General features: G+C 39.8%; 1 protein-coding gene across 3 annotated transcripts in view; it reads right to left on the bottom strand.

Moving 5' to 3' along the window:
- IPCEF1 (interaction protein for cytohesin exchange factors 1) overlaps positions 1-27,587 on the bottom strand; it is an 80,657-nt gene that overhangs the window by 4,278 nt on the left and 48,792 nt on the right. For all 3 annotated transcript variants that reach the window (XM_066179062.1, XM_066179064.1, XM_066179063.1), the window contains 6 exons: positions 24,973-25,046; positions 23,715-23,786; positions 20,699-20,760; positions 16,888-16,976; positions 10,883-11,249; positions 2,975-3,165 (listed from right to left, as the gene is read on the bottom strand). In XM_066179062.1, the coding sequence (XP_066035159.1) occupies positions 2,975-3,165; positions 10,883-11,249; positions 16,888-16,976; positions 20,699-20,760; positions 23,715-23,786; positions 24,973-25,046 (855 nt within the window). The remainder of the gene's footprint in view (positions 1-2,974; positions 3,166-10,882; positions 11,250-16,887; positions 16,977-20,698; positions 20,761-23,714; positions 23,787-24,972; positions 25,047-27,587) is intronic.

The following is a 27,587-nucleotide window of genomic DNA, read 5'->3' as shown; positions in this document are numbered from 1 at the left end:
TTCACTCGTAAGATGTGAGCAGTGACTCATTCAGGGGCACTGAGACTCTCTGTGTCACAGACGGTTAAGCTTAGGAGGGACGTCTGGAAGTCATTTCCTCAAACAGAGCCACCTGCTTCCAGGCTGTCTAGGATTGTGTGCAGATGACTCTTGAATTTCTCCAAGGATAGAGACTCAACAGCTTCCCTGAACAACCTGTGCTTGGTTACCCGCACAGTAAAAAAAGTGTTTCTTGATATCCAGGGGAAACCTACTGTGTTTGAGTTTGAACCCATCACTTCTGGTCCTGTCACTGGGCACCACTGAAAATAGCCTGGCTCTGTCTTCATTACATCCTCCTTTCACACACAGATGTTCTTTGATGTCCTCACAAGTTGTGGCATAACAATCCAGTTTGCTTTTCCAGTCCATACAGCCTATCCATGCAATGGACCACAGGATAGAGAAGGCCCTGTTAGCAGGTATGATTTCTTAACGAAGGCGCTATGCTGCACCAACAAATCTTGACTACTTTTGCCAGGCTTCCTCCCTCCAGTTTGTGTGTGAAAGCAATGGAAGTTTCAACCATCTTCTCCTGTTGCCACACATTCATCACACCCAAGGACACCCTGTGCTGGTAGGCTGCCTGAAACACACCTTGAAAGTACTCCTACACATTCATTTCACCATCTGATAGCAGCAATCAGCTGTTTATATATCCGCATCCCACTACTACTCTAATGAACCTTCAACTGCTCCAATTTCTGTGGTGCTTTAGCTGCTTTTTAAACCCAAAAGCTCGTTCAGCAGTATTTTACACACGTCCTACCCTCAAGACCCAGTGCCAGCCTTTTTAAGAAGACTTCTGGCATTGATGCAGGGATACGTGCAGTTAGCTTAAGAGAAGAAGAGAGGAGATAGGGAGGTGGAAGGGAGAGAAGTATTTCTATTGGACAAACTCGGCAACAAAAAGTCATGTCGTGGAATTTCTCCCGTAGCAGTGAAACTATCTCCCACATTCACTAAGACTGTGATGCATTTGCACATAGCTTCCCTCTTTTCCAAAGTATTCAAAACATGTTTTGTTAATGATATATTGTGGCAGCAACATTAATCTGTTGTTAAATATGTGGAGTCAAAAGTCTAAAATTAAAATTGCATTGAGACTTGTATAAATCACTTCTCAAACTAATAGGTTTTTAATTAAAGCAGAGTATATATGGATCAGAAGCAAAAAATTCCTGATTTTTAAGTTTTCAGTAGATCATTTGCAATTATCTTATGTCTTATATTATACATTAAGAAAATTAACTTTAAAAGCACATAATTCCACTGATGTAAAGAATATGGCACTTTCCCACTGCAGGCACTTGACTTTCAGACAGGCTAACTTAAATACTGCTGTGTACTTAAATACTTAAATACTTAAAGACTCTGTGTCTATGAGAAAGTGTCTGTGCATTTTTACTTGTCTCGTCAATACTTCAATTTCTTAGTTTGAAGAAAGGAAAAAAAATAAATAAAACCAAAGAGATCAACACATTTTATGTGTTATGAACACTCCAAAACTTATTTTTCCATATTAAATACCAGTGTTAGACAAGCCTAAGTTAATCACAGCTTATGTGATACTCCCATGCTAAATCAATACGCTGTTGTCCTCCTTGCTCATGTCTGACATTAAGGCTTCCATTCAGCTCCATATTAATGAAAGGGACTGTCCCACAAAATACAATGCCGTTTTGCCCTATCTGGTTCTTAGATTAAATAGTGAGGCTCCTGTCAAGGAAAGCCTTTGAGAATGTTTCTGTATGTGGTTTCCTATCCTATAAAATAGGTAAACCTTTTAAACTAAATTTCTGCTATGTGGGGGACTCACTTTGTTGCTGATGCAAATGAATACTTCTGTAGTCACTGCCACATCACTGAAAACTCCTTGATACTAAGGAGAGACTCAGCAGGTCTCACATGGAGCCTAGAAGAATGCCTCTCTTCCCCACTCTCTCTACAATTGTACTTTTCAGGAATTTCTAAACAGGCTGAGGTGCCTAACCCAAGCCTGCCATTGTAACTAATAAACCAATGATTCTGCTGACAGGATAAGTATTTTAGAATCATAGAACTGCTAAGGTTGGACAAGACCTCTAAGACCATCAAGTCCAACCATTTTACATGCATTTCTCCAGCTTACAGTGCCTGAAGCCAAATACATCCATTTGAAACAAGATACTCAATTCCTGCTTCTAATGCATATGAAAAGAAACAAGTGAAGTCCCAAGTTTGAATTTATTTTTTTCTTCTCCTTACAATATAAATGCATGGTTAAGCTTTTTGTTTCCCTCAGTACCATTCAGAAGCAGGCTTTGAAATCCCATGATACTTGATGCTGGCAAGAAAACCACTTCATAAATTCCCATATTCCAGACAGATTTACTGGCCTTTTCATAGAACATCTCCTGAAGCCCTGTACCCCTCCAGTTCGTGACATACTTCCAACATAAAAGCAGGATGCTTTTGTTATTAAAAATATTTTAGTTACAGGAGGTCTTTACAATGGTTTTGGCACATCCTGTACATTCTCTGATAATCACATAAGGAAAACTTTTTTTGGCTCAGGGTCATTTTCATGTGCTTTATCATCAATGTACTTTGTCTGCTCTTCCTTTTTTAAGGTTCCCCTGTTTATTGCATTTAGCTGTGCTTGCAAGTTTTCCAGTTAACTAAGAGTTTTCTTTATTAAATTTTCCAAATGGACTGGAACTTCTGCAAGAAGAGTCCCTCCTGAGCTATTGCCCCTGCTTCCAGTTCAAACTGAACAACATAATGCAGATCAGTATTCACAATGAAGCAGAAAAAAAGAATTCAAAAACAACAAAATTCTCTGGGGCCTTCAGTAAATATGTAATTAGAATTTGGCTGAAGTCTATACTGCTTCTTTTTCAGCCAAACTGGTTTTTTTTCTCAAGTTTTTCTTTGGCAAGATCTGCAAACTCACCTTTAACGTACTGTTCAGCATTCGAATTTTGTGAAGCTTCTCATTAATGGAGGGGTTTTTGCTGCGCTTGATAAATGACTTCCTAAGCTCCTTCTTAGTTGACAGTCGACGATCTCCAATGGGAGACAGGCTTGCTTGCTCCAATGATTTGTAAAGTCGCTCCATCTCATCATCATCACATTTTTCCTGGTCTGCAAAGAAAAGGATAAATTGGTTATGAGAACGTGAATGTGGCAGCAGATAACAGAAAAGTTATGTTCAGCCACCAGGGAGGTTCTCAACCAACTCAAAAAATAATGGTATTAGAGTTAAAACTAAGGGCAATTAGGGTAATTTCTAGGGTAATAATGCCTGTGAGAAAGACATAGTTCCAAACTCACATGTTGTTAAGGATCAGGTAATGATCCAAACAGATGTGAGCCTGTATCTCCATGAATAGAGTGCTGCTTTAACGCTCTGAATATATCACAGACTGAACAACTGTCAGTAGCTCTATGTTTGAACGAAACAACTCTGATAGCATCTACACCTATTCATCCCTCCCTGCATGCTACACACAGCGAATTGTGCTTCTACCGGCAACTCACAGGGCAAATTCTTTTTGGTGTGCTGATTCATCACCAAGTTTTGATAATTATTGAAAACAGAGTTTTAAAAAAAAAAGCATTTAAAAGAAACGTATAAACATTTCAGAGGCCCCAAGAGAAGATCCCTAGAAAACAGATTAAAGGAAGAACCTTTGGTGCATCCAATGTCTTGCCCCTGAGTTTCATGGAGTGCAGCAGAGAATTTGCTTGTAATGCCTCACAACAAAGCCTTGATTACCTCCACCTTAATTATTCTGATGGTTACCAAGCTGCAGGACCATCTTCCAAGACAGAGAGTACATGAAAGGAAAAGCGAGTAAACAGCTGAGGATAGCATAAAATAAGATGAAAATTGAATCAAAGGCACTTCATAGAATAAAACCACCTAAAAATAAACAGACAGAAACTAAAAATGTGCCAGGCATATGTTGGGGTATTTTAGCAGAAGGCCATTTTTAGCAACAAACTGCACAACTTGCTTCTTGTCCTTCAGTCCACATGGTTTCAGTGATCTCTAAAGCAAAATCTTACAGCTATTGCTGTTTTCAGGGTGCTAATGAATCCCTCAAGATCCACTTTGGATAATACTTGGTTTATATCACTGGCAATAGTGGTGTTGGTTCTCAACTGCAGTCCTTCCTATTCCCATTGAACTGGCTGGGCATTTCTTCTTTTAAAGATAAACATTTACTTTTCTAAATCATCTGCAGTCAGCAAATACATTCTGAACAAGTCCTTCTGCTCACTCATGCTGCTGAGAAAAGGCTTCTGCAATATGTCAACCCGCTAAGGAGGCTGCTTCTTATCTTTTCCATGTTTTATAAAGTACAGCATCCTCCTCCATCTCTGTTCTTTCTAAATATTTGGGTTATAAGAAAGGTTTATGATACGCTGCAAATATTTGCCTTCACTGTGTTTCTGGCCTATTCTTCACTACTGTGTGATTATAAAAAGCCTACTGTAACTTGACAAAAACTAAATATAACTTCCAACATTGGTACATTGCTGGGGGAGGAAAAGGAGAACTGTTGTATATTTAACAAGCTGCAGGAAACAGAAAAAAATATGGACGTGTAAGGCATAATACACGGCAGTAGTATTTCCTGAAAGCTGTTGGCACATGCCATGAGGCTCGTAATAACTACTTTCTTGCCTAATTTCTTGGGATGAAATAGCTGTTTGTTTCATTAGCCAGCTTCTGCACAGGACTGGCTCAACTCTGCTGTAGACATCACCCATAAGGACAGTACACAGTAATACTTTGAGAGATTAATTGATTTTTATCAGCTATCCAAGAAAGACTGCGTAAGAAGAAAAAAAGATGCTTCAATCCTGTTCAGCAACTTTTAGATAAAGTCAACCCACAGAGGACTTAAGGTCCCTGCTCCAGACACCTTTTGAGACTAACTCATGACCTTCCTCAGTGTCCTGAAAGGATTACAAAGCAGCAAGCCTGAGAAAACACCCCCACGGAACACTCTTGTTCCATGCTAAATATTCTGCTATATTCCGTGCACTTGTGGGTAACTGTAAAGAGCACAGTAACACTCAGCACAGAAAAAGATGGAGCGAGAGTCAGAAAAGCCCAGGAGAAGGCTCCCAGATTATGCACTTGCCCAGCAAAATGTACTCAACCCCCTCAGACTTTCAAGACTGCTACCTGAAATTCCCTTCCTATTTCTTATTCTTCCACCATTCTCGTACACCAAGAAATTAACCAGGGTCAGGTAATTTCAAAGGGAAAGGAACGTGTCCGATTTGGATGAATAAAGGAAGTGGCAGTAAAGCAACTAAATGGAATTTCAGAAAACTTCTGGAAAACAAGGGTGAATGGAACTTACTGGTTGTGTAGAGCCAGGTATGAGTGGCATAGTACTTTTGTCTCCATCTTTGATTAATTTCAACTATAGTTAAAAATAAAATAAGTATTTTATTTTATCTAAGCATTTGTGCAGAACACTCTTGCTGTTGACAAAGGATATGTCTGCCAAAAAACCTCTATAAACTGAGGCCAGAGTATCTGTTACCTATCTGGAATTTTACCTTCATTGTCCTGAGTACTCCTGAGCCAAGTTCAGAAAGAAAAAGACCATGTTTTCTAGGCTTGATGCTGCCACTGAATGCACTAGATTGATGCTGTGAATCTGAAAGGGGGAGAGGTAATGAAGGAACGGAAAAATTCTGATAAAAGGGAACTAAAACACAATTCTGAGGCTTGATGCCATTTATCTGGAATTTCCCTCTAACAGAAGGTATCACAGACAAGAACAACCTCCCAGAAGTTCAACATGCCTATTCTTCATCTCCTCGGCTTTCAGCTTCCGCTCTCCTGTCAGCCAACTTGTCCCAGGCTGGAGACATTAAGATATTGCGACTCCCCTTCTTGGTGCATCAGTACAGGAGCCTGTCTGAAATCTCAACTTTAATGCTCTTTAGGCCTATGTAAATGAAATAATCCAGAACTTTCAAAAAGCAGCTGTGAAAAATAAAGTTGACTGTTTCCCAGTTGTAAAGATATAGAAATTGGAAATGTTTGGCAGAAAGAGCATTTTGCACTGAAAACCACCTCCAACAGAACATATCTGACTAAATTTACCTTTAATGTAAATATTTGTTCTCCCACTCCGTAACTGGTCTCACAGACCCCCAGTTTTGTATTAATCCCAGGAAAAAAAAAATCTGCCTCTTCCTCCTGTCCTTGCTACTCTTATGAGCTTCTTGTAAGCTTTGCCAGCACCTCTGTTTCTGATTCTGCTAAAATTTTAATGCCAGTGGGAAAGAACACATACACCCAAGGCTGGGAAAAGCAGAGGAAAACAGTCATAAATTATTTTGCCCTTACCTACCTATCCACCCCCTAGCCCTTACCCGTAGTGGTAGTAGACTTTTCGATGGGAAAGTCACCCCAGGGAAATCACATCTCCCACATAGTTAGGGAACAGAAAATACAGAAAAAAAATCTATTAGGTGAGCATAACTCAGTCAAACTCCTCACTGGCAAATGTAGAACTAAGGGAGGAAAGATTGGAACAAAATAATAGGAAAATTGTGTTACCACAAACAATTAGATGTTGTTGTCCGACAGTATAGTGGACTCAGCAGTGAGGGGCAGAATTTTAATAAACAGACTGAACTGGAAAAAAACATAAAGAAGCATCTCTTTTTCAGAGGGTTCAGAAAACCATAGCACCATAGTTTTCACTGTGACTTCTAAAGCTTTTTTGAAAAGAAACAAAATAATTACTCAAGTTGCTTCTCTAAACAGTTGTTCTCACCTTAGGCACATTTCTTGGCTAGTCTCAGCCACGATCTAGCTAATTGCTATAACTTTTGCAGAGGGAACAAAGGGGCCAGAGTACACCAGAGGATCTGTTCCGGCTATTACTGGCACAGGCAGACTCCAGAGAGGAAGAGGATGTCAGTAGTGTGAGCAGAAGGAATTGAATGGGTCCAGCTCCTATTTAACCAACTCCTTCCCACAAAACCAACCCAGATAAAATCCAAGAGCTGTCCAGGTTTGAAAATACCAGCACACATCAGATCTTCTACAGCTACTGTGAGCTAAGGTAAAATAAACCAGAAGTGGTGAAATAAGAATGCCTTGCCGAGATGCATTGACATATGATCATGAAACCCTCAGAAAATGCAAGGAAGAAGGATCTTACTGCTATAGTAGTAGATCCCTAAATAAAAACATACATTCCTATTTTTTCATATATTCTCTCCATTCCTGTGGCTTCCTTTAGCTGTTAGAGTTTTTGATCACCATGGTGTTGTATCAGAGTCAGATACCTTTTCTTCCAGTGGTTGCCAGAAGAAACACAAAGGATGGAGAACGTGTCTAGCCATCCTGGAGGGGGCAAGGCCAGCTTCTGGATACAGCGCACGTAGCCAGACAGCTGTTTGTATTCTCAGCTGCTTGTTGTTTACCTTTCAGTTTCTTTACATCACAGGCAACTTAGAATCCTTTGTCACAGTGCATGTAGCAAGCTGGATCACCAAAGTCTTAAACATTCCCGAAAAGTAAATGGACTCATAATGTTGGTCTCCTTTCAAAAGAGTAAACTGACAAACTACCCTTCTTCGTATCACTCTCTGGGATGTAACATCTCCCCAGTAACTGGTGCAGAGAATTAATGCTGACAGTGTTCATAACGCCACTAGGAGTGGTTGGAAAGACTGTTAAAAATATCGCATGTTATGATATATGGCTCCTTGCACCAGACACTCACAGTTGCTTAGCAGACTTCATTAAATAATCTCTGTTGAAAAAATTATCCATCATCATTTGGCTGAATCGGTCGCTTTTCTTATGGAGATTCATCCATTTATTTCTGAAAAATGTTTCTTTCATTGTTTAACTCATCACCAAGGTTTCTTCACTGTTTTTGTACTTTTTCATGGTAAGCTCTTCCCACGAAACCACAGCTACTCTTTATTCCTGCTAGGTACCAGCTTTTCTCACATTGGTCTCCATTTCTAGATTTTGTCCATCGAAAGTGCTCTTCAGTTCTAGAAAATTTTCATCTGAACTCTAGAGTCTCATCAGCTACAGCCAATATGTTAATTTGTGGCTTTACTTTGAAGAATTTGGCCAGAAAACACCATGGGAGGTTTTTTTTATCCTCACCAAGAAAAAGAGAGAGCACAGATACATCCCTAGGTTCTGTGGGGGACTGGGATCAAAGAGGATCAAAGACTATCAAAGAACATAGCTGTTCTGATGACAGCAGGGCCATCTTTATGCACAGGGGCCATGTGCTTTAGGACAAATGTTGACAAAAGAAAGACTTGTCTCCTCCTGGATGCAGTCTCATGACTCTGAAACATGTCAGAAATGCACTATTTAGAAGCACTGCAAAGCAAATACTACTGACTGCACTGAGGCATGCCTTCTTGTTTTGCGTCAGATAACGAGGGTGTTCTTACCAGTTGTTGCAAATCAGGAGAATTTGCAGCTAGATTTTACCCAACAACTTGAATTCATCTCACAGTATTCAGGCACATGCTTATCAGCTAGCAGGAGAGGGAAATTCTTGGGGGATAAGCCACAGAACCAGAATTGCATCCTTTTTGATAACTTTCATTTGGAACTGAATTGTTATTTTACATTTATCCTTCTTTTCCTACCTCATCCTCAAACTGAAGTAGCTTAATCTCCTTGCAAAATATTTCCTTAGTGTTTGCAGTGACCATTGCAGGGGAGGGCCCCACATAGCAGCACTCTCCACACCCAGCCCATAATATGCAGACTGATAAAGGAAAGACAAACCTGTGAATGGTGTATGTTTTACTTGGTCAGCAATGGGTTGTGATGCAGACAAGAACTAGTGAGGTTATACAGTTTCCATAGTGACTGTCTTGATGAAATTATCTATTTCTGGAATTCTCTCAGTGATCATCACTGTGGTTAGGATGGGAGGGTTCTGTGTTCTGCCATCACGGTTGCCTATCAACTAAGCAATGAGCAACAGAAGAATTCATTTCCCCAGGAATAATCTTATCAAAATTAAACCATCTTGCACACTGCAGGAGTATACCAAAATATGCCTTGATTTACATTTTAATCCCATTTTATTGGTTAGTATGATTGAGCCTATAAAATGATACTTTAAGTGATTATGAATGTGTCATGCTAATTCTATGACATCCATTAAAGTATTTGTCACCCTTGCATTACAATGGAAAGCAGTCACCTACACATTATTGCAGGATTTCTGACAATACCAGAGGAATATATTCTAAGGAAAAGTTTAGATTTCTGAAGAGCAACCACTGAATCTTTGTCAACAGGATCTATAAGCCACTATGCCATTTATGACCTACATTCCAACAATCCACTTGAATGTCCCTAGTACTGTTTTCCAAAGACATTACTTTATCAAATTTAACCCAGAAGTCAAAATTACAGAAAACAATATATTTAATATCTTTGTGACATTTTCATTAGGGATTCCATTTCTGCCAGCCACAGCCCTTTCTCAACTTGCAAAGCCAGAATTAGGGGACTTGGATTCCACACTAACTCCAAGTACAGCGCTCTTTCCCAATACATAGAAACAGCACATATGCTCACTCTGGATTTTAATTCTCTCTGATCATCATTGCTGCAGAATTTTCTAGCAGAAAAGCCTACAAAATGGATAAAGTAGGTAAGCATAAAACACTGAGTTAATTTTCAGTTTTGATGAAAACTGTACTTTTCTTAATGTCCCTTTTTTTTTGTGTAAAATCAGAAAAGGTATGACAGCTTAAAGGGGTGCCAGTTTTCTAAGTGCTGATATTTATAAAATGTGGGGGGACTGACAAGATAACTCATGTGCCTCATATTATCATCTTTCAGTGTAAAGTTCACCTACAGAGAAATACCCTGAGTTCCCAACAACTCCAGTGTTGTTTCTTTCCACCACTGCATTACTTTCAGCCTAAGCTCTTAGATGCACCTTTCTATGGCATTGTGCTGAGACAAACCTTCTCTTTCAGCAACAAAGTACTCACTTCAAATCTTTAAAAGGACTTGGAATCATGGGAAGAACTGAGGCACAGGAATAGTATTGTTCCCTTATGTATTATCCCTCTATGCAGAATAATTGTGTTCCAGGAACAACTCTTAGGCTACAACTGCTTTTCATTCAGAAAGAAGCAGCTTTGCTCAAAAGGCAGGAGACCTTTCCTCACTACACAGGGGAGTTATGAACAGTAACAATGACTAGATTCTGGAACCATGCCCCCTTTTCCCTTTGGCAGTACATTTCAGTAAGAGGGTACGGTGCAGATACCTATTTGCTTAAACAAAATGTAGTCTTAATAGATTTCCCAATTCAGGATTTCAGTTGTTTTCTCTTGATTACAATGAAACTTAATGAAGCAAATAGGGAGTATGTACTTTGAGTAAATGCAACAGCACATACTTGTAAAATTGGACTGATTTAACCCTGTGTACACTGACTTAACCCTGCATATTAGTTTTGTTACAGTGTCCATTCTGTGACACACTGTTAAGATTTTGATTCTATCCTATCTAATAAAAGATATCGCATTGGAATAAAGACTGTTAATAAAATTATGTCTATGCTAAATTTATATACAGAGGTTATGATGTAACATAGATACAATTTGAGGAAAAGTTGTAAAGGTACCTACCAACCAGATACTCAATTATATATTTAATATGCAATAAATTAAATGTTATAAATGATGTGCCGCTGGAAAATTCTTCAGTGAAGAATACAGAGGAAGGAAGGGGAAAGGAAGTTAAGGAGACACGTAATTCTTATATTGTATGGCTCTGCAGCAAAAATCTCCTCTCTCATTAGCTCACCTTTGGCTAGTGATCGCTGTCCTGTTGCATCTGGCACAGCTAGACAATGTGTATCTGCACTTAAGTGAGAGGTTTGGGATCCACCATTGGGCTGGGGAAGCTGGCCTTCCTGGCTTTCTGCTGCATCTCCACAGACCACTTCTGGTGGCTCCTCAGAGTGAATCTGTACACAGAATGTTAAAGGCTGATCACCCTCCTCCGTGGCAGAGCTGGTAACCAGGTCCAGCCAGGACTGCCTCTCAGAACAAACCACTTTGGATGTCAAGGAAGATGATGATTCTTGGGAGTTGAAAGTGCTTTCAGGAGAGGAGAGAGAACAAGATGCTTCACTTGACAGAGTTGAGGTGAATGATGACTTCTGCTGATCCTGCTTTCCAGAAACAAAAGTGGGGGAGAGGGGAAGAAAAAAGAAAAATTATTTACAAATTACTCCTGTTTCTAGGTTCTACATGATATATTGATATGCAGCTAAATGACCAAAAACTTATGTTGTCTGGTAACTTATTCATCCAAATAACCTTGTGGTGTGGCAATCAATCTCCTACAGAGCAGTAACTTCAGAAACCAGGAAGCCAAAGCAAAAGAGATATAAACCTGACAATGCCTAGAAATGAGGACCAAGGAAAACTATTATGCTGAATGTAGCCTTCTGTGGTAGGTCTCACACTCTCTTTCTTTCTTTCCTTTGTCTATACTTTATTGGCCTAATCAAGAGTGAAGAAGAAAAATTCCAAATTAGCCATTGAACATGAAGCACTCAGTTCCACCAATGCAATAACCAGAGGTAGACAGAAGGGATCCCAAGCACTGAAGCACAGTAAAGTATTTTTCCTAGTCCATTCAAGGGATAATCATTTACCAGGGTAAGAAGGTTTAGCAGAAATTGTGATGAGATCACCATGATATGAAAGCCAGATTTCTTGCTACTGCAGAAATTTACTCCTTCTGCATGTCCTCTCCTACTACCCAATGCCAGCATCAGAATACCAGATTTAATGTACCAAATTCTGGCAAGTTTCTGTCCTCAATATTTATGTAGAATAGATCTCTGTAAGGATTAAAACGGATGATAACTAGACTGAAAATATTGAAACTTACTGAGGAGGTGTTGCTAGGGAAACCTGGAAAAGCTGAAAACACAGTAAAGGGGGTAGCCGGGAATACCTATTTATAACCCAGTAAATCAGAAATAAGTTTTATTCAAATAAACCAAACCAAGAGTAACAATTTTTTAATTATGATTTTTAAACTCAGCAATTCAGTGTTGTACACTGTAATGTATACTACTTCCTTCTTATATTAAACACAGGAAAGCCATCCTGTACTTCTAATACAGCTACATCACGTAACAAGCAGTCAATTCAGAGGATGAGAAGGACCTATATTGGACTGTGAGCACTATCTGTTTATAGTAGCTTCTTTGTTTTTGTAAATTTTCAAAGTCATTCATAGAATCATCCAATTGTTAAGGTTGGAAGAGACTCTCAAGATCATCCAGTTCAGTCATCCACCTAGCACTACCACTGCAACCCCAAAACCACATCATCCAGCACTGGATTTGGATCCCTCTTGAACACTACCAGGGATGGTGACTTCACCACCTCCCCGGGCAACCTATTCCAATCCCTGATTTCACCAACCTAATGGTGAAAAAAAATTGTCTTATATCTAATCTGAATCTGCCCTTAAGTGCCCAACTTAAAGCCACTTCCTCCAGTCCTGTCACTGTAGGCACAGCCTCCACCTGGCTACAACCTCCTTTTAGGGAATTGTAGAGGGCAATGAGGTCTCCCCTGAGCACCCTCTTCTTGAGACTGAACAAACCCAGCTCTCTCAGGCATTCCTCATAAGACATGTTCTCTGGTCCTTTCATGGTTCCTGTAAGACTCTGTCAAACATTGCAGAACCCCAACATTTTTATTCCTGTATGAAAAGTACAGCACTGTGCTTCAGGTGTGCTTTTGTTTCTAAAATAGAAACCTTCACATGTGCATCCTCAAGCAAAGAACAAGGAGATGCTGTAGTAAACGATGAGTGTTAAAAATGCCCTTGGGAACACAGGTGATATGAAGCATTTCATCTAAGAGCTCCTATCACAAAGACAAATTGTTGAAGCATTTTTAAAGTCAAGCAGAAAAACCGAACAGTAACAGCTCTTTCCCACATGTTGTAGATGGTCCAATTTCAGTTGTTCAAAGCTGGGAAAGGAAGATATTAGATCTCATCTCTATTTTTCTGGCATTTGTCCATATAAAAAAAAAAAAAGTGTTAGTGAAATTAAGACTGTGCCTCACTAAGGGGAATATATTTTTGTTTACATTTTCATTGTGTGTTACTTTAAAATATGAGTGAGAATAAACATGACTGCCAGAAGTTCTTTTTCCCTGCATATGTGTTGTGTTTTGTTTTTTCTTTGGCATGAAAAATGTTTACCTAACTTATTTGAGTGACTCCTTTGGAAGTTTTGCAATGTATATGATAATAAATTTCCATTTGGGGATGTTTTAAAAAGCAGATCATAAGGATTTCACTGGAAATTAATGAGTCTCTAGGTATTTTTTAGAGAAAAATTATGATCATGAAACTCTTCAACTGCTTTTTTGGCCAGTTGCTGCAATCTACTGTCTCAACACATCTGCTGATTTTTTAACTGTATATCCATTCACACATGGACAAATTATCACAGGTGGTTCAGTTTAACTTTTGTCCTACAGATGTTATAATTTACTTGTTTCTCACTTGCTTTTTTTCCTGCACAGTACCCATACCTGTGCATACACATGGTACATCACGACCACTACTATTTTCTTCTGCAAATTTCAAAATGCTTTGAATCAGCAGAGAATAGAACAGCAAGTACAAACTTTCTGCTAGAAGAACAGCAAAGTGTTTGCTGCTCTAAAATGTAAGAGAGGCTATATCTGGGTTTCTATTCGTTTCCAGGCTAATAGTTTTTGGTTTGGAGTTCATGTCAAGAAGTTTGGAGGCCTTTCTGCTTAAAAAAATGAAAAGAAATTAACTCCAGTCCCTGCCTGTGGCATTCTTGACACTGAGCTGAGTTGACAGGTTAAGTGTCACTTCCAGTAGCAATTTGAGAAAATTGAAGCATGCCAAGTGCTGCACCCACAGAATATGAACCCAAATCCACCACATTTTTGAGCCTTCACAGCTTGGTTCAGGAACTCCGCAACAGATGAGCAGGTAGAGAGCCGTGTTTAACCAGCCCTCCCTGAGACACTCACAGGCTCCAAACCTAGAACTGAGTTTTTAGTAGAAGCTGCACTTTCCTAATCCTTCCAGTAATTTTCTTGTTTCAGCACTTGTCCAGAAGTGAAAAGGATATTAAATACAGTATTTAAAAGAAGACTCTGACTTGCAGTTCAACAGAGCTGCTCCTACTAACTATGTAAGCAAGCTGAGCATGGGGCAGACCCACAGCAAATGGAACTTATTCCAGTGGCCAGTTCTGGGGTGAAAAGATGACACCTTTGCTCAGGAGACACTGATCTTTCTCCACAAGGGAAGGGATTTTAAGGTATAAGAAGAAGGGAAATCAGCAGACAAAGGCAAAGGCTGAAAGGAAGATAGATACCCTTTAGGGAAAGCTTGAGAAAGCAGGATCCCTCAGCATCTGCACCACTGCCTGCCTCCCATGTGTTCCCTGCCAAAACGTGGAGGCCAGCACTCAAGAGGAGCATATGGGAAGGAGACAACCGGAGATCGCCTCTGCAGCAACAGTCCAACAAGCAGCAGGAAACCAGGAAAAACAGAAAACTAAAAACAGCACCTGCTTAAAACCCATCATCTGGAAAAAACACGGGCATTCACTTAGAGGTGAGCAGACAGAAAACACATCTGCAGCCTCCTAAAGACAAGACACTGAAGTATAAAATTCAAGATGCTTCATTAATTGACCCATGGCCCTGAATACCTGCGAGAGACATATTGCCAAAGCTCTCCTCTCCTCTCCTCTCCTCTCCTCTCCTCTCCTCTCCTCTCCTCTCCTCTCCTCTCCTCTCCTCTCCTCTCCTCTCCTCTCCTCTCCTCTCCTCTCCTCTCCTCTCCTCTCCTCTCCTCTCCTCTCCTCTCCTCTCCTCTCCTCTCCTCTCCTCTCCTCTCCTCTCCTCTCCTCTCCTCTCCTCTCCTCTCCTCTCCTCTCCTCTCCTCTCCTCTCCTCTCCTCTCCTCTCCTCTCCTCTCCTCTCCTCTCCTCTCCTCTCCTCTCCTCTCCTCTCCTCTCTTCTCCTCTCCTCTCCTCTCCTCTCCTCTCCTCTCCCATATTTATAGCCACTCAGTCACATCTAACTTGCAGTTAATACAGGCAATAAAGAATCCTACTCTACAGCAGTGGATGCCTCGCACCCCCGGGTGCCAGGCAGATTCCAGGAAACATTGCATGTTTCAGGAGAGGAAGTGAAGACTGACTTATCTGACTGAAAATGGGGGGGGGGGGGGGGGGGGGGGGCAAGTGGGTGGCCGTGTGTCATGTGCTCCCAGCTTTATGTGAGCTAATTAGAGATTGCCAGACAGGCAACCTTGCCCATGACATCTCCTTTTATTAATGCCTGTGATTGCACAAGCTTCTCTAGCTCATCTGTATATTTCTGATTTGCTCCTGCTTTGCTGCTCATGTGCCCACCCAAGCTGCTGGATGTCATTTCAGTGTGCCACCGAGGAACTTGTACCACAACAGTGAGGCAGCAGCCACTTCCCTTCCACGAGATGCCATGAGAATATTTAGTACCAAGTATATTACTGCACACCTCTCAGTGTTAACTTTCAGGTAGTGAAAGGAAAGGCTTGAATTCCTTATTACCAGCCCAAACCAGATCACTAATTTCTAAACGCAGATTTAAGTAAATTTGGCTTTCCATTTTAATGGAAAAAAAAAATTAAAAATGTGGTAACAAAAGACTCTCACAAGGCTGCTCTGTAGTTTCCAAAGCACGATATGAACAATCTGTTTACTCCTGAATTGCAGACAAACCCCCCCATGCCTGTTGCTAGCTCCAAAAAAACTTACTGGTTACAGAGATTAAGGGATTGCCCCTGCTACTTGCAACAGCTCTCCCTGACTTCTACTGCAAATGAAACTTTTCTTTTAAAGGCTGCAAAGAGAAGAAAAAACCCACCTCAAACCTACTAGTGAAGCTTCCTGTCATAGCAAGTTAACAACTTTTCTGTCCATATTTAAAAAAATAAAAATGGAAACATTTTAAAAAATTAAAGATTTTTTTTAAAAATCCATTTAAATCACATGTAAGAACAATGAGATCACTGGGAAAAACAATGATATAGAAACAAGATTAATAGGGCAAGAAGCAGATAATAATTAGGCAAGCTAATTTGATTAGACTCATGAGGGTTCATAGTGCTTATTTTAATTTATGAAATGAAGTGAGATAGGAAAGAATATTCTGGGCCAATATGCTACATAGATTTTGGAAGAATGCCTGTTTTCTTTTTTCATGTCTATTTTTCAGAGGTAGAGAAAAAACCACAGATTTTTATCTCTGTGCGAAGAGGCATCTTTCCCTTCACTTCTGTTCACTGACACAAAAGCAGCTTCAAATTCTGCAGTCTTAAAAACAGCTAACTCAAATAAATAAATATGAAGCTGTTGGATATGCTACCAAGGTCACAAAAAGAAAGAGATTTCAGGATGGATTTTTTTTTTTTGAAAAAGAGAATAGTATAAAAAAAAGCTTATAGCAGTGTGTTAAAAATCTTGTAAAGAAAATACATGGTTTGTGTATGAGGTAGAACAGTACCTTCCTTTCCCCAGCAAGATAAATAGGAAGGAGCTGATCTTTTACAGCTCCCTGTGGTGCAGGATATTCTAGTGTGCTCTGCCATGGGGCAGGCAGTCTGTGAATGGTTTCACAGGAATACAGTGTGGACATTTCCAGACAAAATTTTAGGTTATACCTAGAGGTCCACCACCTCAGGAGAGTTTTGTTTCAACCAGTTTGCAACAAGAGGCAAGGCACTAACTGGAGCACTTACCGAAGGAGGAGGTGGTGTCTGGACTCTGTAGGGTGGAGGTGGCGTGTCTGTTATTTCTGGATCATCATGTTCACTTTCACTGTAGCATTCTGAGGCAGACATGGAAAATGAGAAAAAATAAAGAGTTAGACGGACACATTATTCTTTGCAGCACTGTGGCAACCAAAGATCACCAAATAGGGTGTTCTGGACTCAGGACTACACTTTAACAAGTCAGTGTCTCCTAATCCAATTGTGGTAATTCTGGAGAGCTGTTGCAAGTAGCAGGGGTAATCCCTTAATCCCTGTAATCAGTAAATTTTCCTGGAGCTAGCAACAGGCATTGGGGGTTTGGCTGCAGTTTTGGAGTAAACAGATTGTTCATATCATGCTGTAGAAACTATAGAGCAGCCTTGTGAGAGCCTTTTGTCACACAGGTATCTCATATAGGCACACCACACAGCATGGCAGTACATAAGAAGAGGTAATACCGAAAGTAAACACAGTGCTCTAGGTATTACCCTACTTGTCTCTCTTAAAAAAAAAAAAAAAAAAAAAAAACCAAAAAAAAACCACACCCCACCAAGCTCATAGGACTCATAGGATCCTCAATATCTCTTGACATGTGGCAGAGGCAGTCACGCTGTTATTTACTTCAACTATTTCTGCAGCAGGGGAAAACATTTTCCACAAATTCGGATATAATGAAGTGATAATTGTTGGTAAAATTAGATACAGAAAAAAGGAGGCAGAATGTTGCTGGTTCTTATGCCCAGGACCTGGCAATAGTAAACATTGGACAAGATCATAGAATCACAGAATAGTTTGGTTTGGGAGGGACCATAAGAGGTAATATAGTTCAATTTCTCTGCAATGAGCAGGGACACCTTCAACTAGACCAAGCTGTTTGTCCAGCCTAACCTTGAATGTTTCCAGGGATGGAGCTTCTGCCACCTCTCTGGGCCACCCGTTTCAGTGTTTTGCCAACCTCACTGCAAAAAATTACATCTTTATATCTAGTCTAAACTGGCCCTTTCTTAGTGTAAAGCCATTACCCCCTTTTCCAGCATACCCTGCCAAAATGTTTGCCCCCATCTTTCTTACGGGTCCTCTTTGTCCACTGACAGGCCACAAAGATCACTTTTGCTAAATCTTCCAACACAAATGCAACCTTTACAGGAGCAAGTGCTTGTATCCTGTCCTGCACCATATGTGCAGGGTGACAGCACTCAGCCCCACCCCACTGAGCTGGGGACATGAAAGTTTGCAGAGGCAAAGTTGGAGCTTGATGAGGACAGCTTGAGTGCCAAGGGTCACAGAGCAGAGGCTGCCCCTGTGGTGTCCATGGGATCCAGCACGGCTCTTTGCTGGCCACATGCAATCAGCAGCCTGTGCTGTCCAAGAGCCTCTGTCCAGTTCTGCCCTAGAGAGCAGGGATTGCTCAAGTCCAGCTCTGATTCCTCATCAGAGCTGGACTTCAGGGGCTCACACCACTAGAAAGCAGTGTGTTAGCAGGGTCTCTCTGGACAGTCACCTGTGATTATTTCACCTAAAATTAACTTATTTAATACCCACATGCTTTATTTTTGTGCATGTCATTGTGGGGGGAGGATGGGTTTTAATAAGCACAGAGTGAGGGGAATAAAGTTGTAAGAGAGAAGAATTTTGTGCATGAGAGAGAATTTTCTAACATGCTAACAAAAAGAAACTTAAAGAGGTTCACTATTTTTTCTCCCTGTACTCTTTGCAGAATTGTGGGGTTTTGAGCAGCATAGATGCCATTCTGTTTAGTGGAAGTATATGCTGGCACATCTAAGCATAAAGAACTGAAACTGTCTACAGTAAGGCCTATATCAAATTCTAATACTCTATTAATGCCTTTTTGAGTAACTCAGTAAAAAGCTTATGCTCTCTACAGCTCCCCTTTTAGGCACACAGAAGAACTGAAAAAGAATCAACAATTGTTTCTGATACTCTAAACAGGCAATGGGGGATGGTGTTAAAATGCACAATGCACAGAAAGTACCTGAGTACACAAGAAATGCCATAAAAAGAGCCAAGATTTCTGAAGAATTATGGTGTGTGATACAAAGAGGAAGAACTGGTCAGCAGGAACAGAAGTGACTGTGGGTAGTGACAGTGTTTTTATGAAACATGGCAATGTTCCTGTAAGGACATGTCCACCCAGGCACCAATGGGTGCTCCACCCACACTGGAGGCAGCTGCTGGATGACCTGTGACAAAACGTGCATGAAAAGACCAGGAGATGTTTGACACCAGAATCAGAAGGCCTTTTCCTGAGGGGGAAATGGGTGACTACCTTTAAAAGCTGAGGAAATATTGTCTATGTTATGCTATTGCAAAGTTATTAGATAACATGTTGCAGAGATTATTGAGTGGATTATTTTATCTCCTTTGGACTTCTTTTTTAGATTAAAAATTGGTAGAATGACTCATTTTTTATTGATTCATAATTCTTGATTCAATCAGTATCACATTTTTTGAGGTTTAAAAAGATTGGTTTAATGTATAAAATTTTGGCCATTCCCATTTTCCATTGAACTCTTCCCTTCATAAAAAGATGGATAACATATTTGCACACTTCCTCCCTGAATACAAGTATCTTGCAGTTCTTGCTACGCAACCTAATATTCAATATAGCCCTTTATCCTAAAGAATTTTAATAAAGCTGGCTTCAAATGGGATACAGGCAGGAGGAATTAGATGGTGTGTGAATTAACAAGTTTCCTGACAAGAAACAATTGTGAACTGAAAACAAAGAAACTATGAGACTTGCTGAATTCTCCAGGAATCAGTATTATCTGTGTTTACCAACCCCAAAGCTGCTTCTAATAGTAGAGCATAAATGGAGCCAGATCAAATTAATCAATAATGTAATTACATGTCCCAAGCATGGACATAAACTACAGTCTTGAATTTTGTGATAAAGCAGAAGGAATGCAGAGAGGAACAATTCATTGTTTAGACAAATCAGGCTGCATCACCTAAGTGTTCATACTACTGCAAATATCAGTTTCTTCTTGATAATGACAGCTCCTTCACAAGCTTAGAAGTTCTAAAAAGGGCCTGGGTAGCAGTACCCTAAAAATGGAGACTTAAAAGCCCAGGTGATGACACATATTCCTCAGGTTAGAGTCCATTCCTGGTTTGGTAACATAAAATTCAGAGCTCTTCTCATTCTAAATCATCTCCTCTGCCCAGATTTGTGATTTGAGTGTTGGTATCCTCCCACCAAAGATTTATATTAGGTCAGTGTACAAATTAAGACAATAAATAAATAGTTTAGAACTTCTAAAGTTTCTCATTCCATAATGAACTTGGGCTTGGCTCTGAAGCAAATTGTAGGCTCCAGAATAGCAGTAACACCCCCTCATGCCCCAACTGCAGCTGTTGAAACCCCCAGGGCTGAAGAATACAGTAGGGCTGAGTCTGCAGAGCATAACGTATTTCCAGGCCTGCAAGCTGCCATGCTGTAGAACAAGTCCTGTAATATAACCCACCAGCTCAAAACCCAGAGCAGCACAGCTGTTCCTCTTCACACTTGGTAGGCTTAGCAAGCCAGCAAACTGCCAAAAAGTAGTTACACACCTCTCACAAGATCACCTAGTGTCTTTCACTCACACTGTTTCTCACCATTTTTTCTTTTCCTGTGATTACCTTGCACTGTGATAATGTGGTTTCTCTGAGCTCAGACAGTAGATAGACCCAAGGTGACAGTTCAATAGAAAGAAAATAGATGACAAAAATTTGGCCATGCAAAAACTCTGAAGAACACAATATTGTTATACACTGAAACTAGTTAGGAACATACCTTCCTCGTTCTTCCTGTTTGGTGCCAGAGGGTCTACAGCCATTCCCAGCTTACTTAGCCACCTGTGTTTGAAACAGAGGGAACACAGAGTCAGAGACACTCGCATGCTCTTCAGACTAGTTTTGTTCCTTTCAGTTTTGTTCTACATCATCATATCTGCTTTCATTAGCCTAAAAGACTAAATGTCAACGTTTCAATTTCTTAGATCATCTTCTAGAAAGGCACCAGTTACCTCCATATTAATATTCCCTGTAGTGAACAGGATTAGTTGCCTGGGACATCCTTCCCTCATACTGGAAAAAAAAAAAAAAAGGTAGTACTGATGACCCAGGAGTCACATTTGTATAAGCTAAAGAAAAAAGTCTTTGTGCTGTAACACCATGTCAGTGAATTAGTCCAGCTGTTGAGGTGTCATCTTTCACCTGAGATGAAGAAAAAGGCATGGGAGCCATAGAAGATGATGTCAGCTGCCCTGGCCAAAACTATTGCAGCTCAGTCTGTGCTACTTGAAACCAAACATTTTGATCATAACATACCACATTTTTCAACTTGCTATGTACTTTTGGCTTTATTAAGTGTCACTTCCTGTGTTGTTTTAAGCTATTAACCAGGGTGTTTTTCACTTATCTTCCTAGGTACCCGTATTCTTCTAATGCTAGAAACATTTCCTAGCCATACTTTTTTCTATATTATATTTGCCTGTAGGTCATTCAGATCTAGCCACATTTTAAGTAACTAACGACTGAAAACCCTCAAGCTTTTAAGATTAAAACTAAAGGCATATATACAGAAAGTATTCAGGGCAGGAATTTGTTACTGAAAAAAAACATTTTGTTTGATTTTGGTTCTACTAAAGCAATAGGGAATTTGCTAGTAAGATCAGCATCAAAGTAATGCACTAGACTGCAATATGAGCAATAGAGCCACAAACAATTCAGAGAAGCAAAGCGTCATTTCTGTAAGAGTGATCCCTTGACTCTTCTCTGACAGCTAATCCTAACAGAATTATTTTTTAAATGAAAATCCGCCCGAACAAGGAAAAGATTTGCTAAAAAAATTCTAAGGCTTCATTAATGACAAGGGCAGACAGGTCACTGATAGCTACGTACAACAGGCCAGCTAAATGCATGCAGCTAGTCAGCATGCCTTTACTTTTCATGTGTGCGTGACAATAGCATACACACGATAAATTAGTGAAACAAATGACTGTGTTAATAAATCCACTGTTGATTTTATAGAGATATACAGACAAGTATATGCATATGTCGATATATGCATGAAGAGTTACAAAAGGTCATGATCCATCAAGCATTTATGCACACCAGGAACTTGACACACACAAATGCTCTGGTGAGTTCAGTGGAACCATTCACATGTGTATTTGCAGGACTGGAGCCAAGAGAACAGATGTCTTTTAGTCTGTTTTGACATATGCCTGAGTATGCGTGTACTTTATGTATTAAATGCAAGTATTTTATACTTTGCCAAGGAAAACATCATCAGTTGCAACAGTGGGGAGTTAGTACAGCATAGTGCAGGCTGCTCTAACACTAAGCCACCTAATTTTAAGCCAAAATGAAATTTACTCAAGAAGTGGAGTTTGAACAAAATCATTCTGGGGGCATAAGAGCTAAGACACCTGCATAGATTTTAATCACTCACTCACAGGAGACTAAACATTTTTCACACGAGAATTTCCAGCTGGGCTCAAAACTGGCTGTTAGCACTTACTAATATCCTCCATTAGCTGTAATTTTCCTTCCCCATATACCCTTCCATCTCTTCTTTCTTAACCAGGGTTACCCTCTCTACTGAAATATTCCTGCCCAGCTGTCCCTGATTCTCAGCCAACCTCATCCTATCTGCCTCAGGAACTTGTCACTGCATTCAGAAGCTCTGGTGGGAAATGCAGGAACACTAAAATGGATGGTTATCTCCCCATCAGAATGCTCCATGATGCTCCAGCTTGCAAAGGGCAATAGATTCTTTTCATCTATATTTACTTGTAGGCATCTGTAGAGTACAGATTTATTGATACATATCTATGCACACCCACTACTGCAGTATTGTACATTTCTGTATCTATAGATTTTCAGAAAGTCACACACCTTCTCTCAAGCTCCCTCTTTTTCTGTTGTGTTAAATATTTGTGAGGTCTCCCATTTATACAGGGAATGAAAAGTCATTGCCCTGTGAAAAATCCCACAAAGATCACCAGAAGAGACATGATTAAAATCCTGACATGACTGTTATAGAAACTCTCCTCCCATTTAAATCGTACTGCTTTGTATCCAGTATTTGGCCATTTAATGCAATAGTATAGACAACAAACTGCAATCAGAAGTAAAAAAAGGCAAAGATATGAGATAAATCTAAATCAGCCAAAATTGGATTAGTAGAAAATAATGTCTTTCTGATAGCTCAGTGGTTTCAAAAGTGGCAACATTCATATCCATTTCTACTTCTTCCAATAAGAAATATTTGATTGTTAATCTTCTGGACATTTGTGGAAAGAAAATTTCTGACCTATCATGAGGATCATTCAACTACAGCATAGTTTGATGCTGAAGTTAGTGCTTATTTACATTTAAGAAACAAACCCTTCTATCCCTCTGACCCTCCTTGTTAGCTGATATAATATTCTGAAATCAGAAGCTGTTATATTCTAGTCCTAGATCGCTTCTGGGACTTTTCCCTCTCTTTCCTTTCTCCCCTCACTCCTTCCCAGGTGCTGTACTTGCTATTAAATCTTAGCACTGCTCTAACAGAAAGGGATTTATACCAGCAAATATTGGGAAGATTAGTATCAAAATTGGGCTAATTATGTGATTCTGATTTCAATCATAATTAGTGAACAAAGAGCAGTAGTTTTCTTCCACTTAGTGACCAGAAAAATTAGACTCAATAATTCCCCAAATAACTTTGTCAATGACTGCTTGACAGTGAAAGAATGAACTTTCAAAGAGTGTTTTCATGCATGAGACAGGATGAAACATGACCACTCGCTCCTACTCACGTGTTCATTTCCAGAACATTTTCTGCCGCAAAATAAAATGTCTTGATCTGTGGGTGGCTGATCTTAATAGCACTTTAGGGGAAAAAAAAAAAAAAAAAAAAAAAAAAAAAAAAAAAAAAAAAAAAAAAAAAAAAGAGAGATATGAAGAAAGCTAGTTTCCACAAGAAAGAAAAAAATAATACTAAATGAATTATTTAAAATATTTATTCACTTCACTGTATTAATCCGGATTATCTTGTCCATCAATACAGCTCTTCCTTTATAATTCTAGTCTATTTTTAGCTCATTTCCTAGGCCATACATTATTCAGAGAGTATAAACTACAGGAACTAAAAAGAAAGGAATAAAGAATAAAACAAAGTCTTCCATTATTTCATTACATAATTCTGTTGCATTCCCATACCTCAAATACTATGCGCAGTTTTGCTTCCTCCAGCTCTGAGATGTAAAGCAAACTCAAAAAATGTTGGAAGAAAGCACCACTAGTGACCCAAGACATGGAACAGCTTCCATATGCTGTGGTCAATCAGGCTGAGACCCCAAATCATGGAAAACTGATGGGTGAGGGAAGGGAAATGTTACACAGTAAAATCACAAGCAGCACACAGTGGCTGAACAGTGACTGACTCTTCTGACTTCTCCATCAGAAGAATGAAGGCTTTCTCTTGAGGGATGCAATTAAAACCATGCTTCATTTTATAACTTTAAACAACAGCAACACCCCTCCAAACTTTTGAAGTGTGCTCAGAAGCAGCTGGAAGTCAGTGCTGCCTGTGGAGTTTGGAGAGAATATTTTTAAATGTTCACCCTGCTAAAGAAGGTATTTATTCCCTGCACAACCAAAGGCTTCAAATACAGCCAAGCTCAGTTGCACCATAGCAGCCTAAAGAATAGTCCAGGCTTGGAGGAATGCAGCATTATTTGCACCACCGTTGAGCTCCTCAGCTAAGAGGGGGCATATGAGAACTACAGTCTACTCATAATCAGTGAATGAAAAAAAGGAAAAGAAAAAGCATTTGGCCCACTCATCTGTTTTTTTTTTTTGTTGCTGTTGTTTGTGGTTTTAGCAGAGCACATCTGGCAGAGATTTTTCAAAAATATTTTTACAATATGGTTTTCTTTCAGTAGCTCAATTAATATCTCATTATTTATACAACACAAAAGAAATCCTCACAGCTTCACTGTCAAAGACTACTGAGATTCATTCCTTGCAACATTGTAAAAATCATGCAAAACTGGGAACAAGAGATAAACTTACTGCTTTTTTTTGCATTCAATTGCACGATCCACACTGAAGTCTGGAAGTCTTATAAATCCTTCTGCTTTTTCAGCCTTCCATAAAAGAAAAATATCAATATATCACCACATCAACCAACTGGTAAGCGAGTAGACTCCAATTCTGAATAATATTTAACATGCAAGTGCTTCTTTTTGACTGCTTTTTATACTGTGAAAATATATGCTCATCACCATGGGGACACATTAACGCCTGATGAAATATTTCTATACCAGCTATATTTGTGCAAATCTGGGGTGCTGGAAAGCCACCACTCCTCTAGGTGCAAGTGGCAGAGTATAAGCATAGATTTTGCTGACCAATAAGATTGAACAAGGGTTATACATATCATCTGTTCAGGTTTGGATGGTACCTACAATCTCAAAGGTGGGTTTGTGCCATGGTACATACAGCATGTGTGTATCTTACACAGACATGTAACAGCAGCACATAAAATGACCTATGTATAGATGAAAAATACAATTCAAAAGTGCCTCAAGATGATTCTAAGTAGAAATGGAGGAGGGTGTTCCCTGTATAATAACAGCATGGACCGTTTTGCAGGGTCAGCTGTACACAAGCAAGGCAGAGGCAATGCAGGCTGCTCCCATCCCACAAGGTGCAATGGGATCATCCCACGCAGCTGAGTTCTGTGGTTAAACACTGCAAACCTGCTTCAGAGGGCTTCGGTCACCCAGCTATCACTCCCCACAGAAATTTGCAGGCATGGTACAAGAGGTAGCAAAATCCAGGCAGACATTTACATTTACAGTACTCTGTTTATATCCAGTCAGCCCTTTCTGCATGCGAGGAGGTTTGCTGAGCATTGACGTCTCTGTTCTCAGTCAGCAGGACTCTGAGTCAGAGCATTGCTCCAGCAAAACAGAAGTGACAAGCCTCAAATCCCTGTTTGTGCTGCCTGAAACTGAAACATCTGAAGCAGAAACATCTTCCTTACTACATCTATCTACATACACCTGGTCACCTGCAATAAGATTATAAGTCCTCCTAAGATGAGCAAAAGATGACCAAAAAACCCACGTTTTGTCTACATTTTTGTCTATAATGTAGACAAAAGTCTGTAGGACATAATGTCAGGAAAAAAAGTACTTTCCAAAACACAGAGTGCTCATTCCTGAATTAAATTTTTGCTGCTCCCAGCCATTGCTCATAGACACATTAAAATTCTGAAAATGTACACTGAGTTAAAGCAGGTAAAATACACACAGCAATTACAAAGGAAGAGGATAAATGAAGATGTCTGACAGTATCTCAAGTCTCATTATGCATGAATATGATGAGACTATAAAAAGATGTTCATCAGACAAGTCTTTGAGGTTTAATGCTTGGAAGTATGAATCTCCAAGAACTGAAATATGGATACAGAATGGATACTTCAGTGGGTGGCTTCCCCTCACATCTGCGTATCAGTTCTTCAGTATACAATAAATCATGGCCTAACCATCATTCCTGTCATTTACATATATTAAACATTCATGTGAGAAGTTTATATTTTACATCCTCACTAGGAAGTGGTTTTGCTGCTCCAAGACACACACTCACAGACACACAGCATCAGTGGAAGGGGTTTTTCTTATTTTCTTTCAGTACAGGAGAAAAAATAGGTTTTTTCCATCTGGACTGAAAAAATATCAATTTGTAATATTTGTATGAAAAAGTGTTTATTTGCTACTGTTGGCTTTTAACACTCTATGTTTGTATTTGTATCTGTAAAACTTGTTTAGTGACTAGCTTGGGGAGCTTTTGCTTCCATTCCACAGGTTGGAATTTCATGAGGCTACAGTCATTAAGACAGAATAACAGCTAACTAAATCTAGTATTACCATCCCAGATTCGCAGTATATTAAGTATATAGGGATGAGCAAGTAAATACTGGTGAGTAATGAAGGAGCACGGTTCCTGGGCTGCACTGTACTAAAGGTAGAGAACGTGTTATCCAGCATTTCTGTTCCAGAAAGATGATCACTTACTGGATCTGGAATACCCAATTTCCTGTTTAGTTCCCAAGACCAGTCTGAGAATATCACAGACCAATCTCAAAAAAGCTGTTCAAGAGATACAACAATCACTATTGCACACATTGCTGGATGAGAAATACATACGATGCCAGTTGCTTCTCTGCAGTGTCAACCAATATTCCCAGTTTAAGGAAAAGTTCTCCACGAGACCATGGGTGAAGAACCTTGCTGCCCAGGTAGCCATCCAGCCATCCATGGCCTGAGCTGAGTAAGCCATCAGGTGGGTGAGTGGGTGACTTGGGTCTGGGACAGGTTTGGCCTTTCTTCCATGTTCCAAATGCCGTTACAGCTCAGCCAGTTCTATCTATCAGTGCAGTAACTATTGGTCTAGACTGCACCCTATAAACAGTTTAGAGTGCTGCAAATATGCTTCGAAGGGGATTAAGTCCATGAAATGCCATTAGATAAGTCACTGTCTCTACTGTCAATGTAAAGAAGTATTTGAATGTTTGGATTTTGTACAGGACTAGTGAATTACCAGCAGCCCGTAAGCCAGTGTGGAGACAGTCACCCGCAATACTCCCAGCCATGCAGAAATGGAGCTCGGACTTGAACCAC

Source organism: Chamaea fasciata, unplaced genomic scaffold (genome assembly GCF_029207755.1).
Source record: "Chamaea fasciata isolate MVZ Bird 193981 ecotype frontalis unplaced genomic scaffold, bChaFas1.0.hap1 SCAF_3, whole genome shotgun sequence".
Lineage (NCBI taxonomy): Eukaryota > Metazoa > Chordata > Aves > Passeriformes > Sylviidae > Chamaea > Chamaea fasciata.
This window is presented reverse-complemented; position numbering and strand designations above follow the sequence as displayed.